At 36.9% G+C, this 12,786-nt stretch overlaps 1 protein-coding gene, 4 non-coding genes and 1 pseudogene across 10 annotated transcripts in view; 5 read left to right on the top strand and 1 right to left on the bottom strand.

Annotated features, from left to right (window-relative positions):
* The window catches only part of mei1 (meiotic double-stranded break formation protein 1), a 93,895-nt gene that overhangs the window by 51,283 nt on the left and 29,826 nt on the right, over nt 1-12,786 (top strand). Inside the window, exon 30 of one of the 6 annotated variants that reach the window (XM_073933722.1) lies at nt 4,287-4,757. The exons of 2 other annotated variants lie outside the window; for them this stretch is intronic. In XM_073933722.1, the coding sequence (XP_073789823.1) occupies nt 4,287-4,304 (18 nt within the window). In that variant the 3' untranslated portion in view covers nt 4,305-4,757. Of the gene's footprint in view, nt 1-2,547; nt 3,847-4,286; nt 4,758-12,786 lie in introns of those variants that run through there. 3 more of the 6 variants (XM_073933726.1, XM_073933725.1, XM_073933716.1) reach the window with 3 other exon arrangements.
* Nucleotides 1,599-1,705, bottom strand: LOC137488753 (U5 spliceosomal RNA; annotated as a pseudogene).
* Nucleotides 4,813-4,928, top strand: LOC137488749 (U5 spliceosomal RNA). Its single transcript, XR_011007932.1, has one exon. It is a non-coding gene; the product is annotated as a U5 spliceosomal RNA (small nuclear RNA).
* On the top strand, nt 5,656-5,771 carry LOC137488752 (U5 spliceosomal RNA). Its single transcript, XR_011007935.1, has one exon. It is a non-coding gene; the product is annotated as a U5 spliceosomal RNA (small nuclear RNA).
* On the top strand, nt 6,717-6,831 carry LOC137488751 (U5 spliceosomal RNA). The gene has a single exon (XR_011007934.1). It is a non-coding gene; the product is annotated as a U5 spliceosomal RNA (small nuclear RNA).
* Nucleotides 7,782-7,897, top strand: LOC137488750 (U5 spliceosomal RNA). Its single transcript, XR_011007933.1, has one exon. It is a non-coding gene; the product is annotated as a U5 spliceosomal RNA (small nuclear RNA).

Below are 12,786 nucleotides of genomic sequence, written 5' to 3' on the forward strand. Positions count from 1 at the left end.
TCAAGAACGGTATAGGAACCAGAAGGACACAAAATCTGTTCAATCCTTGTTATGACAGAACAAAAAAGGGCGATATTCTACTTTAATGAACACAAAAATTCTCAGAATCTTGGAATATTTAAAACATAAAAATGAGTGGAAATCTATGAACAACATTTCGCTTTGTGTGTTGAGATAAAAAGCAGCAAACCTTTGTCTTTCATGTAGTCACAAAGAATTAATCTGTCAGAAACGTCACATTGTTTTTTCCCCACTACCCACTCATTACAAACCAGCAAAACTCACTATGCATTTAAAACAAACTTACACCGCAATCAAACAAACAACTAGCACAAAAAAACATTCTACTGTAATTTATAATAGTTATAATTTGTTAACTGTAAATACACATCAACATTTAATCTTATTCTATTATACAGCATTGGATCGCTCTGAATTTAAGAATTCCCCACAGAAAACATTAGGAAAGATTATGAAGACAAGCATAGGCGGATTAAAATTTACTGTTTCTCCTTTATGGTTTAAAGGCAGATTTGTAGCATTACTTCCCTCTTCTGAACCATCTTTATCCAACCATCATTATTTTTGTCCTGTTTACCTTAAAAAGTTCCACAAGCATTTCCTTTCATTTTTTTGCACACTTATATTTATATTTATACTTCTGAATATTGTTATATTTGACAAGCACAAATTTGAATTTCTAAACTCTCGAGATTGAAAGCATCACTTATATGTGTGCTGAGTTAAAGTAATTCATTACAGCAGGAAGTCGAACCCCTCTCTTCACGATGTAATGAACCGGCAATGCGTCACAAAAGTTAAAGTGTACTTTCTTACATTGACAATTCAAGCAGAATATACAAAAATGTCCACAATTGTTTCTATTCATATGAAAACACACCATAGAAATGTATAATTTAATATATTTTAATAATATAATATATTTGGCAACACGGTGGCTCGGTTGTTAGCACTGTCACATCACAGCAAGAAGGTTGCTGGTTCGTGTTTCCCCCACAGTCTAAAGACAAGTGGTATAGGTGAATTTAATAAACTAAACTGGCCGTAGTGGATGAGTGTGTATGGATGTTTCCTAGTACTGGGTTGCAACTGGAAGGGCATCTGCTGTGTAAAACATACGATGGATAAGTTGGCGGTTCATTCCGCTGTCGTGACCCCTGTTGAAAAAGAGGACTTAGCAGAAGGAAAATGTTTGTGTATGTAAAACTTTGCCAATAAAATAAGGAGATTAACAATATATTCAAGACATTTGTTGGATTTGTTTTCATAATAAAAAATAATATATTTTAATGTTAAACAATAGCTGGTTTTGTCTTTTCAATTTGGCTAGATTCCTCCAGAAACTTCCCGTTGAATTTGTGACAATCGTAAAGAAAGTGCAATGCGTCAGAAAAATGCGTTGTATATTTTGTCAACTCAAATCAGAAAAAGTAAAAAACGGATACTTGCAGTTAACAAACTAAATATTCTTAACATAAAAACCGACAACAGTAATTTACAATAAATAGAGCACACAGCGTACTCAAATTAACTCAGTAAATATTTAATTGAATTATGATTTTCAACAGCTTTAGACCATCCTACAGTGAAGCAGGACATCAAAAAATAGTCAGTAATCATAGTGTTCCTCTACACTGAGATCTTTAGTAAAAGGCGAAATATTTATATGAAGAGAAACATCAGTGTATGTACTGAAGTGGAGAAAAACTTCTCAAGAACGGGATGACATTTAGGGTGCTTTCACACTAGCATTTTGGTCCACACCCGGGTTCGTTTGACGTCATAGTACGGTACGTTTAGCTAGTGTAAATGTGTCTTCTGATCTCGGGTGCGCACCCGTGAACCGTACCCGAGTCCTCCTGAAAGAGGTGGTCTGGGGTACGGTTCATGCGAACTCTGGTACGGTTCACTTCTGATGTGAATGCAATCGTACCAAACCAGGAAAGTGAAAAGCCGACAGTACAACAAACTATCGTTTTCATAACGTTCTTTCATGTTTGTGTGTGTGTCACGTTTCGTACCTTGGTGACACGCGCGGGACTGAGCCAGAGCAAACATAGTGATACACAGTGATGTCTGCTTGTCTCCTCCAAAAACAGCTTCTGCAGATACTGTGTGATGTTCTGAATGTTTATAATATGTTTGCGGCAGATTGACACGAGTCACTTTCTGTATGTCCAAAGCCAAAAGCTTCAGTAAAAGCAGATTGACCGCGATGTGCGGATGTCTTTCCATTTTGGTGCTTGCTTTTAGTGACCGTCACCTAGCAACGGCCGTAAACAAAACAGCAGCTCGATGACGCAAGCGTACCGGGGTTCAGAAGGAAAAAAGACAGTGTGAACACAAACCAACCGAGGAGGTGGCAGGGGGAGACAATCGAACCTGGGTACGGTCCAGGCAAATGAACCAAGTGTGAAAGCACCCTAGTCTGTTAAACAGATGCCAAAACATGGCGTTTTTCAGTAAACACAAAGGAAATCTTTATATTATTCAGACATTCATTTTTTGCCGCTTTTCTGGGGCCAGGTCGCGGGGGCAGCAGTTTTAGGAGAGAACCCCAGACTTCCCTCTCCCCAGACACATCCTCCAGCTCCTCCGGGGCGATCCCGAGGCGTTCCCAGGCCAGCCGAGAGACATAGTCCCTCCAGCGTGTCCTGGGTCTTCCCCAAGGTCTCCTCCCGGTGGGACATGCCTGGAACACCTTCCTAAGTAGGCGTCCAGGAGGCATCCGAAACAGATGCCCGAGCCAACGGCTCTACTTCGAGCTCCTCTCAAGTGTCAAAGCTCCTCACCTTATCCATAATAGTGTGCCCTGCCACGCTTCGAAGGCACCCTGCGAAGGAAACTCATTTCGGCCGCTTGTATCCGAGATCTTGTCCTTTTGGTCATGACCCAAATCTCATGACCATAGGTAAGATTAGGAATGCAGATTGACCGGTAAATCGAGAGCTTTGCCTTTCAGCTCAGCTCCTTCGTTCTTCTCAACGGACCGATACATCGACCGCATTACTGCTGCCACTGCACCAATCCGCCTGTCAATCTCACGCTCCGGCCTTCCCTCACTCGTGAACAAAACCCCAAGATACTTAAACTCCTCCACCTGGGATAAGGACTTTCCTTCAACCTGGAGATGGCAACCTACCTTTTCCAGTGGAGCACTATTGCCTCGGACTTGGAGGTGCTGATATTCATCCCAGCCGCGTTGAGCACGCACAAAACTTAAATGTATAATTTTTGGAAGTCTAATGTGTAACTTGTAGCTGTTAAGCTAGGAAATTTCATTCACCACAGAAGAAGGGAATCAAACTTTCCCTTTCCGTTTTTATACGATCCTAAATAAATGGCAATCCGTCAGAAAAGTTGCTGAATTTTTTTACATTGCAGAAACATGCACATTTGCAGTTGACGTCAGAATGATTAAACCCCATTTGTTCTTTTTTTCTTTTTTAAATTTTTCTCAAATGATGCTTAACAGCACAAGGACATTTTCACAGTATGTCTGATAATATTTTTTCTTCTGGAGAAAGTCTTGTTTGTTTTATTTCAGCTAGAGTAAAAAAAGTTTTTAGATTTTAAAAAACATTTTAAGGTCATTATTATTAGCCCTTTAAGCTATACATTTTTTCAATAATGTACAAAACAAACCATCGCTATACAACTTGCCTAATTACCCTAAGCTGCCTAGTTAACCTAATTAACCTAGTTAAACCTTTAAATGTCACTTTAAGCTGTTTAGAAGTGTCTTGAAAAATATCAAGTCAAATATTATTTACTGCCATCATGGCAAAAAAAAATAAATAATAATAATAAATAAACAGGAGGGTGAATAATTCTGGCTTTGTACTTATATTTCTCCTCATCTACAACACCACATCTATATTAGCCTAATTCTTATTGACTGATTTCAGAGAGGTGGGGAATCTGTATCTCTCATCTCTGGTATACTGTTCGTCTCACATTGGTTAAATTTACAAACTCAAATTCACTAGCTGCCTTAAAGAGGTGAGTCAACTCAACTAAAAGAGATTTTTTGTTTCAACTTAAGATGTTGAGTTTTAATTAAATATATATGTGGTAAAACTCAACATTTTAAGTTGGAACAAAGAATCTATCCAAATTGAGTTAACTCGCAAACTCAAGTTCACTAGCTGCCTTGAAAATGTCAGTTCAGCCAAGTGAATCATTTTACAGATGTGTCCGCGAGAATAAGGCATACACAAAGGCAGAACACTGGTAACTTCGTTTTATTTTAATTTTCTCCACAGGTTGATAAATGGCTGTAAGGTTGACATAGCTGCCGACTCTCCTCTGCGCCCCAACCTAGCCTGCGCATGCGCATTTTAATTTCTCTGCGTCATTACGCTCATACGTCAGTTGAAACAACCTTCAATAAAATGTTTACATAAAATCATTGCACGATTAAATCTCGCATTCATAACATGGTTTTTACTCGCAACTAAGTTGCCACATTTATTTGCTTTATCTAATATCACTTAGTGAAAGAGGTTTTCTACCATTCAGCTACTTGATTCGACGGAAGTGATGACGTAACCGGGAGTAAACTTTCTTACCCACAATGCAACTGAGCTCAGTTCTTTAAGCTATGTATTTTCTAATGTTGTGGATACACACGTTTTGCTGTTAGTTTGTTTAGTGGCTTATTATATTAAACGCAAGTATGCTTTGTAGTGTTGCGTTATAAGTGTGGTATTAAAGTATGTTGAGTTGCTACCCTTAATGTGAAGTATGTTCTCCTCAGTTGGTTTCGTACTTGAGTAAGAGTAATGTAGTACACTCATGTTTCTCTTCAGATCGTATAAATCTTTCGCCTTTTACTAAAGATTTCCGTGGGGAGGAACACAATGAGTATAACCTAATTTTTTGATGCCCTGCCTATCGGTGGGGCTTCCTACCTTTATCAAAATCAGACTGATGTACATATGTACTCTATGAAAGAGAAATAACGGATGGAACCTTTTAAAAATCGGGTATGGAGTACTTACTCAGTATTAATTGCATCATCTTAGCATTGTTTTCGGGCCCATGGCCAGCCAATTGAAATGTGTGGATCTTGTTCGGATAAGTTATTCGAGGTTCAAATACTGTATTTAGTGACATTGTAAGCACTGATTTGTGCTGGATAAGCTTGTTGGATGGTTATAATTACCACACTTTTTTGTCAAAGTGCTTATATCATTCTATCTTTTTGTTTACTAAAAAATATATTCATTTGCAAGTTGTTACAGTTTCATATATAGTGTAATGAGATAAAAATGTAGCAATATAAAAAAAACTTGCTTTTAAGTGCTAATTTATTACCCATCATATATAATACAAAAAAAATGGAATCTGGTAAAACTTGTGTTAAATAGAAACTGTAGCCTTTAGGCAAATACCAAACTGGCCAGCTCATTTGCTCAGTCAGAATTGGTCCATTTAAATAATAAACCTTTCCTTTATTAGTTATTTTCACAATATATGATGATTAAAACGGGACAAATGAGCTCATATAGGCGCAAAATTCTTCAGGAGTGTTCTCGAGACTGATCACTCGTATGTTATTTCATATTTACACATTTCCCCCCAAATCTGTACACATAAAGCATCTTATTCCTATATTTCAGTCTAAATAAGAGCTCTTGACTTTTTCTTCAGATCGTATAAATCTTTCGCCTTTTACTAAAGATTTCCGTGGGGAGGAACACAATGAGTATAAACTAATTTTTGATGCCCTGCTTATACCGCGGGGCTTCCTAATATTGTCAAAATCAGACTGATTCTTATATGGACATCATGAAGGAGAAGTATCGGATGAAGTCTGTTAAGTATCAGGTAAGTACTCATTCAATGATGGTCGCATCAACCTATCGTTGTTATCGGGCCCGTGGCCAGCCAATTGAAATGTGTGGATCTTCTTGCAGATAAGATATTCGAGGTTCAAATACTGTATTTAGTGACATTTTAAGCACTGATTTGTGCTGGATAAGCTTGTTGGATGGTTATAATTACCACACTTTTTGATGCAACAAAAATACTTTTTCTATATTTTTTTGTCAAAGTGCTTATCATACTATCTTTTTGTTTACTAAAAAATATATTCATTTACAAGTTGTTACCGTTTTATATATAGTGTAATGAGATAAAAATTTAGAAATATAAAAAAACTTGCTTTTAAGTGCTAATTTATTACCCATCATAAAGAATACAAAAAGATTGAATCTGGTAAAACTGTGTTAAATAAAAACTGTAGCCTTTAGGCAAATACCAAACTGGCCAGCTCATTATTCCTTAGTCAGAATTGGTCTATTTAAATAATAAACCTTTTTTATTGGTTATTTTCACAATATATGATGATTAAAACGGGACAAATTGGCTCATATAGGGGCCAAATTCTTCAGGAGTGTTCTCGAGACTGATCTCTCGTATGTTATTTCATATATACACCTTTTTTCCCCAAATCTCTACACATAAAGCATCTTATTCCTATATTTCAGTCTAAATAAGAGCTCTTGGCTTCTATTTTATGTGCTGAAGATTCTGTGGATGTTTTTAGTGTTCACTGAAGTAGGATAGCGCCCCCTTTTGGTCTCTGTCAGAATAACAGGGATTGAACAGAGTGTGTTCTTCAGGTTACCGTTCTTGACAAGTGTGGCGTTTTCATTGGAGTACGTACTGCTGTTAGTAAGAAAACTAGTACACTCATGTTTCTCTTCAGATCGTATAAATCTTTCGCCTTTTACTAAAGATTTCCGTGGGGAGGAACACAATGAGTATAATCTAATTTTTGATGCCTTGCTTATACCGCGGGGCTTCCTAACATTGTCAATATCAGACTGATTTATTCACGGAGACTTTAAAGGAAAAGTATTGGATGAAGTCTGTTTAATTTCAGGTAAGAAGTACTCATTTAGTATTGGATGGATCAACCTATCGTTGTTATCGGGCCCGTGGCCAGCCAATTGAAATGTGTGGATCTTCTTACGGATAAGTTATTCGAGGTTCAAATACTGTAATTAGTGACATTTTAAGCACTGATTTGTGCTGGATAAGCTTGTTGGATGGTTATAATTACCACACTTTTTGATGCAACAAAAATACTTTTTCTATATTTTTTTGTACAAGTGCTTATCATACTATCTTTTTGTTTACTAAAAAATATATTCATTTACAAGTTGTTACAGTTTTATATATAGTGTAATGAGATAAAAAATTAGCAATTAAAAAAAAAACTTGCTTTTAAGTGCTAATTTATTACCCATCATATATAATACAAAAAAATGAATCTGGTAAAACTGTGTTAAATAAAAACTGTAGCCTTTAGGCAAATAACAAACTGGCCAGCTCATTTGCTCAATCAGAATTGGTCCATTTAAAAAAATAAACCTTTCCTTTATTAGTTATTTTCACAATATATGATGATTAAAACGGGACAAATGAGCTCATATAGGCGCAAAATTCTTCAGGAGTGTTCTCGAGACTGATCTCTCGTATGCTATTTCATATATACACCTTTTTTCCCCAAATCTCTACACATAAAGCATCTTATTCCTATATTTCAGTCCAAATAAGAGCTCTTGACTTCTATTTTATGTGCTGAAGATTCTGTGGATGTTTTTAGTGTTCACTGAAGTAGGATAGCGCCCCCTTTTGGTCCCTGTCAGAATAACAGGGATTGAACAGAGTGTGTTCTTCAGGTTACCGTTCTTGACAAGTGTGGCGTTTTCATTGGAGTACGTACTGCTGTTTGTAACATAACTAGTACACTCAAGTTTCTCTTCAGATCGTATAAATCTTTCGCCTTTTACTAAAGATTTCCGTGGGGAGGAACTCAATGAGTATAATCTAATTTTTTGATGCCCTGCCTATCGGTGGGGCTTCCTAACTTTGTCAATATCAGACTGATTTATATATGAACACTATGAAAGAGAAGTGTTGGATGTAGCCTTTTTAAAATCGGGTATGGAGTACTCACTCAGTGTTAGATGCATCAACTTAGCATTATCTTCGGGCCCATGGCCAGCCAATTGAAATGTGTGGATCTTCTTACGGATAAGATATTCGAGGTTCAAATACCGTATTTAGTGACATTTTAAGCACTGATTTGTGCTGGATAAGCTTGTTGGATGGTTATAATTACCACACTTTTTGATGCAACAAAAATACTTTTTCTATATTTTTTTTTAGTTTTTAGTTATTTTCACAATATATGATGATTAAAACGGGACAAATGAGCTCATATAGGCGCAAAATTCTTCAGGAGTGTTCTCGAGACTAATCTCTCGTATGTTATTTCATATTTACACCTTTTTTCCCCAAATCTCTACACATAAAGCATCTTATTCCTATATTTCAGTCCAAATAAGAGCTCTTGACTTCTATTTTATGTGCTGAAGATTCTGTGGATGTTTTTAGTGTTCACTGAAGTAGGATAGCGCCGCCTTTTGGTCCCGGTCAGAATAACAGGGATTGGACAGAGTGTGTTCTTCAGGTTACCGTTCTTGACAAGTGTGAAGTGTGAAGTGTGGCGTTTTCATTGGAGTACGTACTGCTGTTGCGAACATATCTAGTACATTCATGTTTTTTTCTTCAGACCTTGTAAATTATTTGTCTCTTACTAAAGATTATCGACAAGAGGAACTTAATGAGTTTAATCTAGTTTGTTGCAACTCTGCTTACATGTTGGGCCTTCTAAAGTTGGTAAAACCAGATTTACTGTTAGTAAATGCTTATAAAATTGTTGTCTAGTTAAGGACAAGACATAAACTCCCTGGTCCATTGAATAAAGGTGGATTGAAGGGTATCTTTCTGTTTGAGCAGAATTGCGCTGCATGCTAACTAAAAAGAAAAGGCAAGAATTTTTAACTTTGACGCAGGTAAACACGAGTCATCTGGGGCCATTTCAAATAATGCCATTGAACACTGATCTCCAAGTTTTCTAAATTAGGGCAAATCCAATATGTGGATTTTTTTAGTTCACTGAAGTAGGATAGCGCCCCCTTTTTGTCTCTGTCGGTTTAACAGGGATTGAACAGAGTGTGTTCTTCAGGTTACCGTTCTTGACATGTACGGTTCAAATCAATCAGTGCGCTCTATTGTGTATGCTGTGTAACTTCAATAATATGCATGACAAATTCAAGACTTCAAGACTTTCATTACCTGCTATAGTGTGCAGATGTCAGAAAGATGCCATGTTGTGTTTTCCTTAAAGAGTGGGAGACTAAGAATGTTTTAAAGATACAGATCTTCAGTATTGTTTTTTATAATGTACTGTAGTAGAGGTTTTGTTTTCGTTTTCCCTCTATGAGAGTGCAGCTGGACTAAGGAACATTTTTCCCAAGAGCTTTTCTCATCTGGAAATGGTGAAATCCAGATTTGCAGCTCGTCTTCTTTTAATAAAGGCTCAGCTCAAGTTGACGTTGATTGTCCTGTCTCTACAGATTTGGTAAGTGAGTTACCAGTGCTCTTTCTTTGTTTATTCAGAGGCAAAGTTAGTTTGTATGGTCAGCAGTACTCTTTCAGTGTTTAAAGACGGACCTTAGTCAAATGATATCTAAGTTAATAAAGTGTACAGTACGTTTATATCACTACAATAATATTGACTGAAAGATCTGCTGTAAATGCTGCTCTCCGAGTGTAAACATCTAAACACCGCAACCAAACTATTACCGTTGTGTAGGATTTTCACCGCATTTTGTGACCGAAATAACACACACGGCTCTCTGACGCTACCTACCGAGTGCATCTAAGTTTATGAGAAATGCGGAGGGTTTTTTTTCTCTCATTCGCCATGCGGTATCAAACATTGCAGTAAAAATACACGCTTCCAGCAGTTCCTCGCAGCAAATATCTCGTTTGTCACGAGGGGCTAAATGAAATCCCTGAATGAAAGAGCCAAACTGCAGTTAAAATCCACCATTTAATAATTTGTCAAATAATTTGATTACTGATGTCTGTGTAAACACAGTCACTAGCTATGTTTCCATCCAAAAATGCGAATGAACTTTATGCACAAAACTGGATTATGGCAATAAAGACGTGCGAATAAAGCAGCGTTTCCATCCAAAGAGTCAAAGCGAACAAAATCGTCACTTCCTGAATAACTGGCGCCAAATATCAACAGTAAAAACGGAATTTGCTGCATCAATCTGTTCTTCATCTAATAAATGACTTGCGCCTCAGAAAGCAATCTTGACACACAGTGAACGCGTGGTGCCGTGTGAAGGTGTCAGACGCGGAGGAAAGACGCTCTTGATTCTGGAGGTCATAAATAATATAATAACACTAATACTGAAACGGTAAGGCGTTTTATAATGACCAAAACAACAGTTCAGATGGTTTATAGCAGGGGTTCTCAACTGGTTTGGCCATGGGACCCACATTTTTACATGATCAAGCCACGACCCAAATTTTTAGGAACTAAAGTAAAATTTTTGGAATTATCATTAATTTGTATTTATTTGTTTCCATACACAAGTAGTGACAGATAAATCACAAGAGAATCACCAACAATTACAAATAAACTATATTTTAATGCTGTCGTTTAACAAAATGTATCAAATTATAGAAATATTACAAAGTAAAAACAAAAAATACTGTAAACAGTGGTTAGGGTAAGGAAATGTTCAGTTACCATGAACTAAAACTGAACTGTTAATAAAACATGTTGTCAGGTTCTATGTTGTTTTAATTTAGGAGGTTTCATGCTCACTTGAGAGCACCTATGACACACTGAGGCTTTAAGTCTTTTTTTTCTTGTCAAATATGTAAATCCATGCTTTACATATTCAGGGTCATACTTGTGCTTCGACATATTTGTTGCTTTAATTAAATGAAATTTCACATGTCAAACAGTACGGCCCACTGAAAATGTTCCCGCGACCCACTTTTGGGTCACGACCCACCAGTTGAGAAACACTGGTTTATAGCGTGCTCAGCCTGATGGTTTATCCATTCACACACATTTTTATCATCACATGATCTCTTTTAACAAAATCACATGATCTTTTTTAATGCGCATGCTGGAGTTTGTGCGGTAAAAGTGTTTCCATTGTAGTTTATGCGCATCTTTTCGTATCGAATAAAAAGTTTATCCTTACGTTTTTTTTATGCGAATTTTCAAAATGTATGCGCATCATGACGTTTCCATCAACCGGGGGTTGTCGCGGTGGCACTTTACATCATTTTGGAAGGGCACTTTTTATCTAGGGCTAAAAAGGGCATGTGCACTGCACAGGTTGAGACTTATGTGTGTACGTGCCTGCTTCATATAGCCGTATGCCTATTACATATCCTTATTACACTGTGATATAGCAGGCTCAGATCGTATCGCTTTCTCACTACAATCGATCCGCTCCAGAGTTCGTTTCAATCAAGCCGAGACCACCTCATTCAGGCGATCTCGGAGCAATTGTTTTGGCGCGGATACGATCGCGATTGCTTGATTCACATATGCCAAACAAACCGCGTTAACTGGACAAACGAGACAGGTTCCGAAACAAAGGTCTAGGTGTGAAAGCACCCTAAGAGTATTGCTGAGTTTATACTAGTTTTACAGCTATGTACATCTATAAACAATACATCTGTGATTAATAATTTTTAATATTAATAAGATGTCTATTAAGCAATAAAGGACAACTAAAAGGGGAAAAATGAGAAGATGAGACAGAGTGTGGTTGATTTTTGATGTTGTGGACGCTAGAATGATTATACTGTATGATTGATTCTATGTTTTAAAGTGACCAAATGTAAGAGACAAACACACAGTTTATTGTGAATGATTTAAAAGCATTTTATTGTCATTTTCTAACGCTGGACAATAAGTGAGCAAATTACCAGAGGAGCTGCAAAGGAGCAGACATGACTTCGTAGTTTTGATTCTATTGTCCTGTTTTACAATAGTCTGTCTGCGCAACAATTGGGTTTAAGTTTCATATCGACGTCATGCCAAAACGGCTGAAGACTCGTTATCAAGACGATTCATTTGAAGCACTATGAATCGACTCTTTTTTTTTTATAGATTAATCGATAGTTTTAAACACGTTGCACTTTCAGATTTAAGCCTTAGCTGGATATTTCACTTCACTTAGAGCTGTGTTACAAACTACATGGAAGGTCATTTTCCAAAACACATAATAAGGGCTCTTTAAGAGATTGTCGCAATCATTGTAACTAAATCATATTCACAGAAACAGAAATTAGCTGATTCAGATGTGTGTTTGAAGCATCAGAACAGCACAAATTCTACAAATTTTTGCAGCCTCATGCAGACTGTTAAAATGAAATAAAGTGATCTATTTATTATTTGCCGGCACAAATGTGTGAGCAATTTAATGACTTTTCCACATGCAACATTAACTATTAAATATTAATGATGATACTACTGTTTACAAACTACAGAGGCACCGGCTGTATTTTGGAGCCTTGGGGCCCTATCATACACCCAGCGCAATAAGGCCCAAGACGTGTTTCATGTTGCTATTTTCAGCCCATAACAACCTTCATGTAGCGGCGTTCCATTGCCGCTATTGGTGGTAGAGCAAGCAAGTTTTGTACGCGTAAAGTCAAAGTCCAAAGGCAAAATAGATGCAAATAAAAACGTCTTTATTTTCCAATCAACAGAATTACTAAATAACTTTCCTTAATCTATATGCACACTTCTCTGTTACCTTGAGTTGAGTTGAGTTAAGTTGTTTAAATAGCAAATCCATTTATTAAAAACAAACTTAGTTTTTTCCACCTGTCAGGTTTTGATTCATATGGGACAAA

This window comes from Danio rerio, chromosome 20 (genome assembly GCF_049306965.1).
Source record: "Danio rerio strain Tuebingen ecotype United States chromosome 20, GRCz12tu, whole genome shotgun sequence".
Lineage (NCBI taxonomy): Eukaryota > Metazoa > Chordata > Actinopteri > Cypriniformes > Danionidae > Danio > Danio rerio.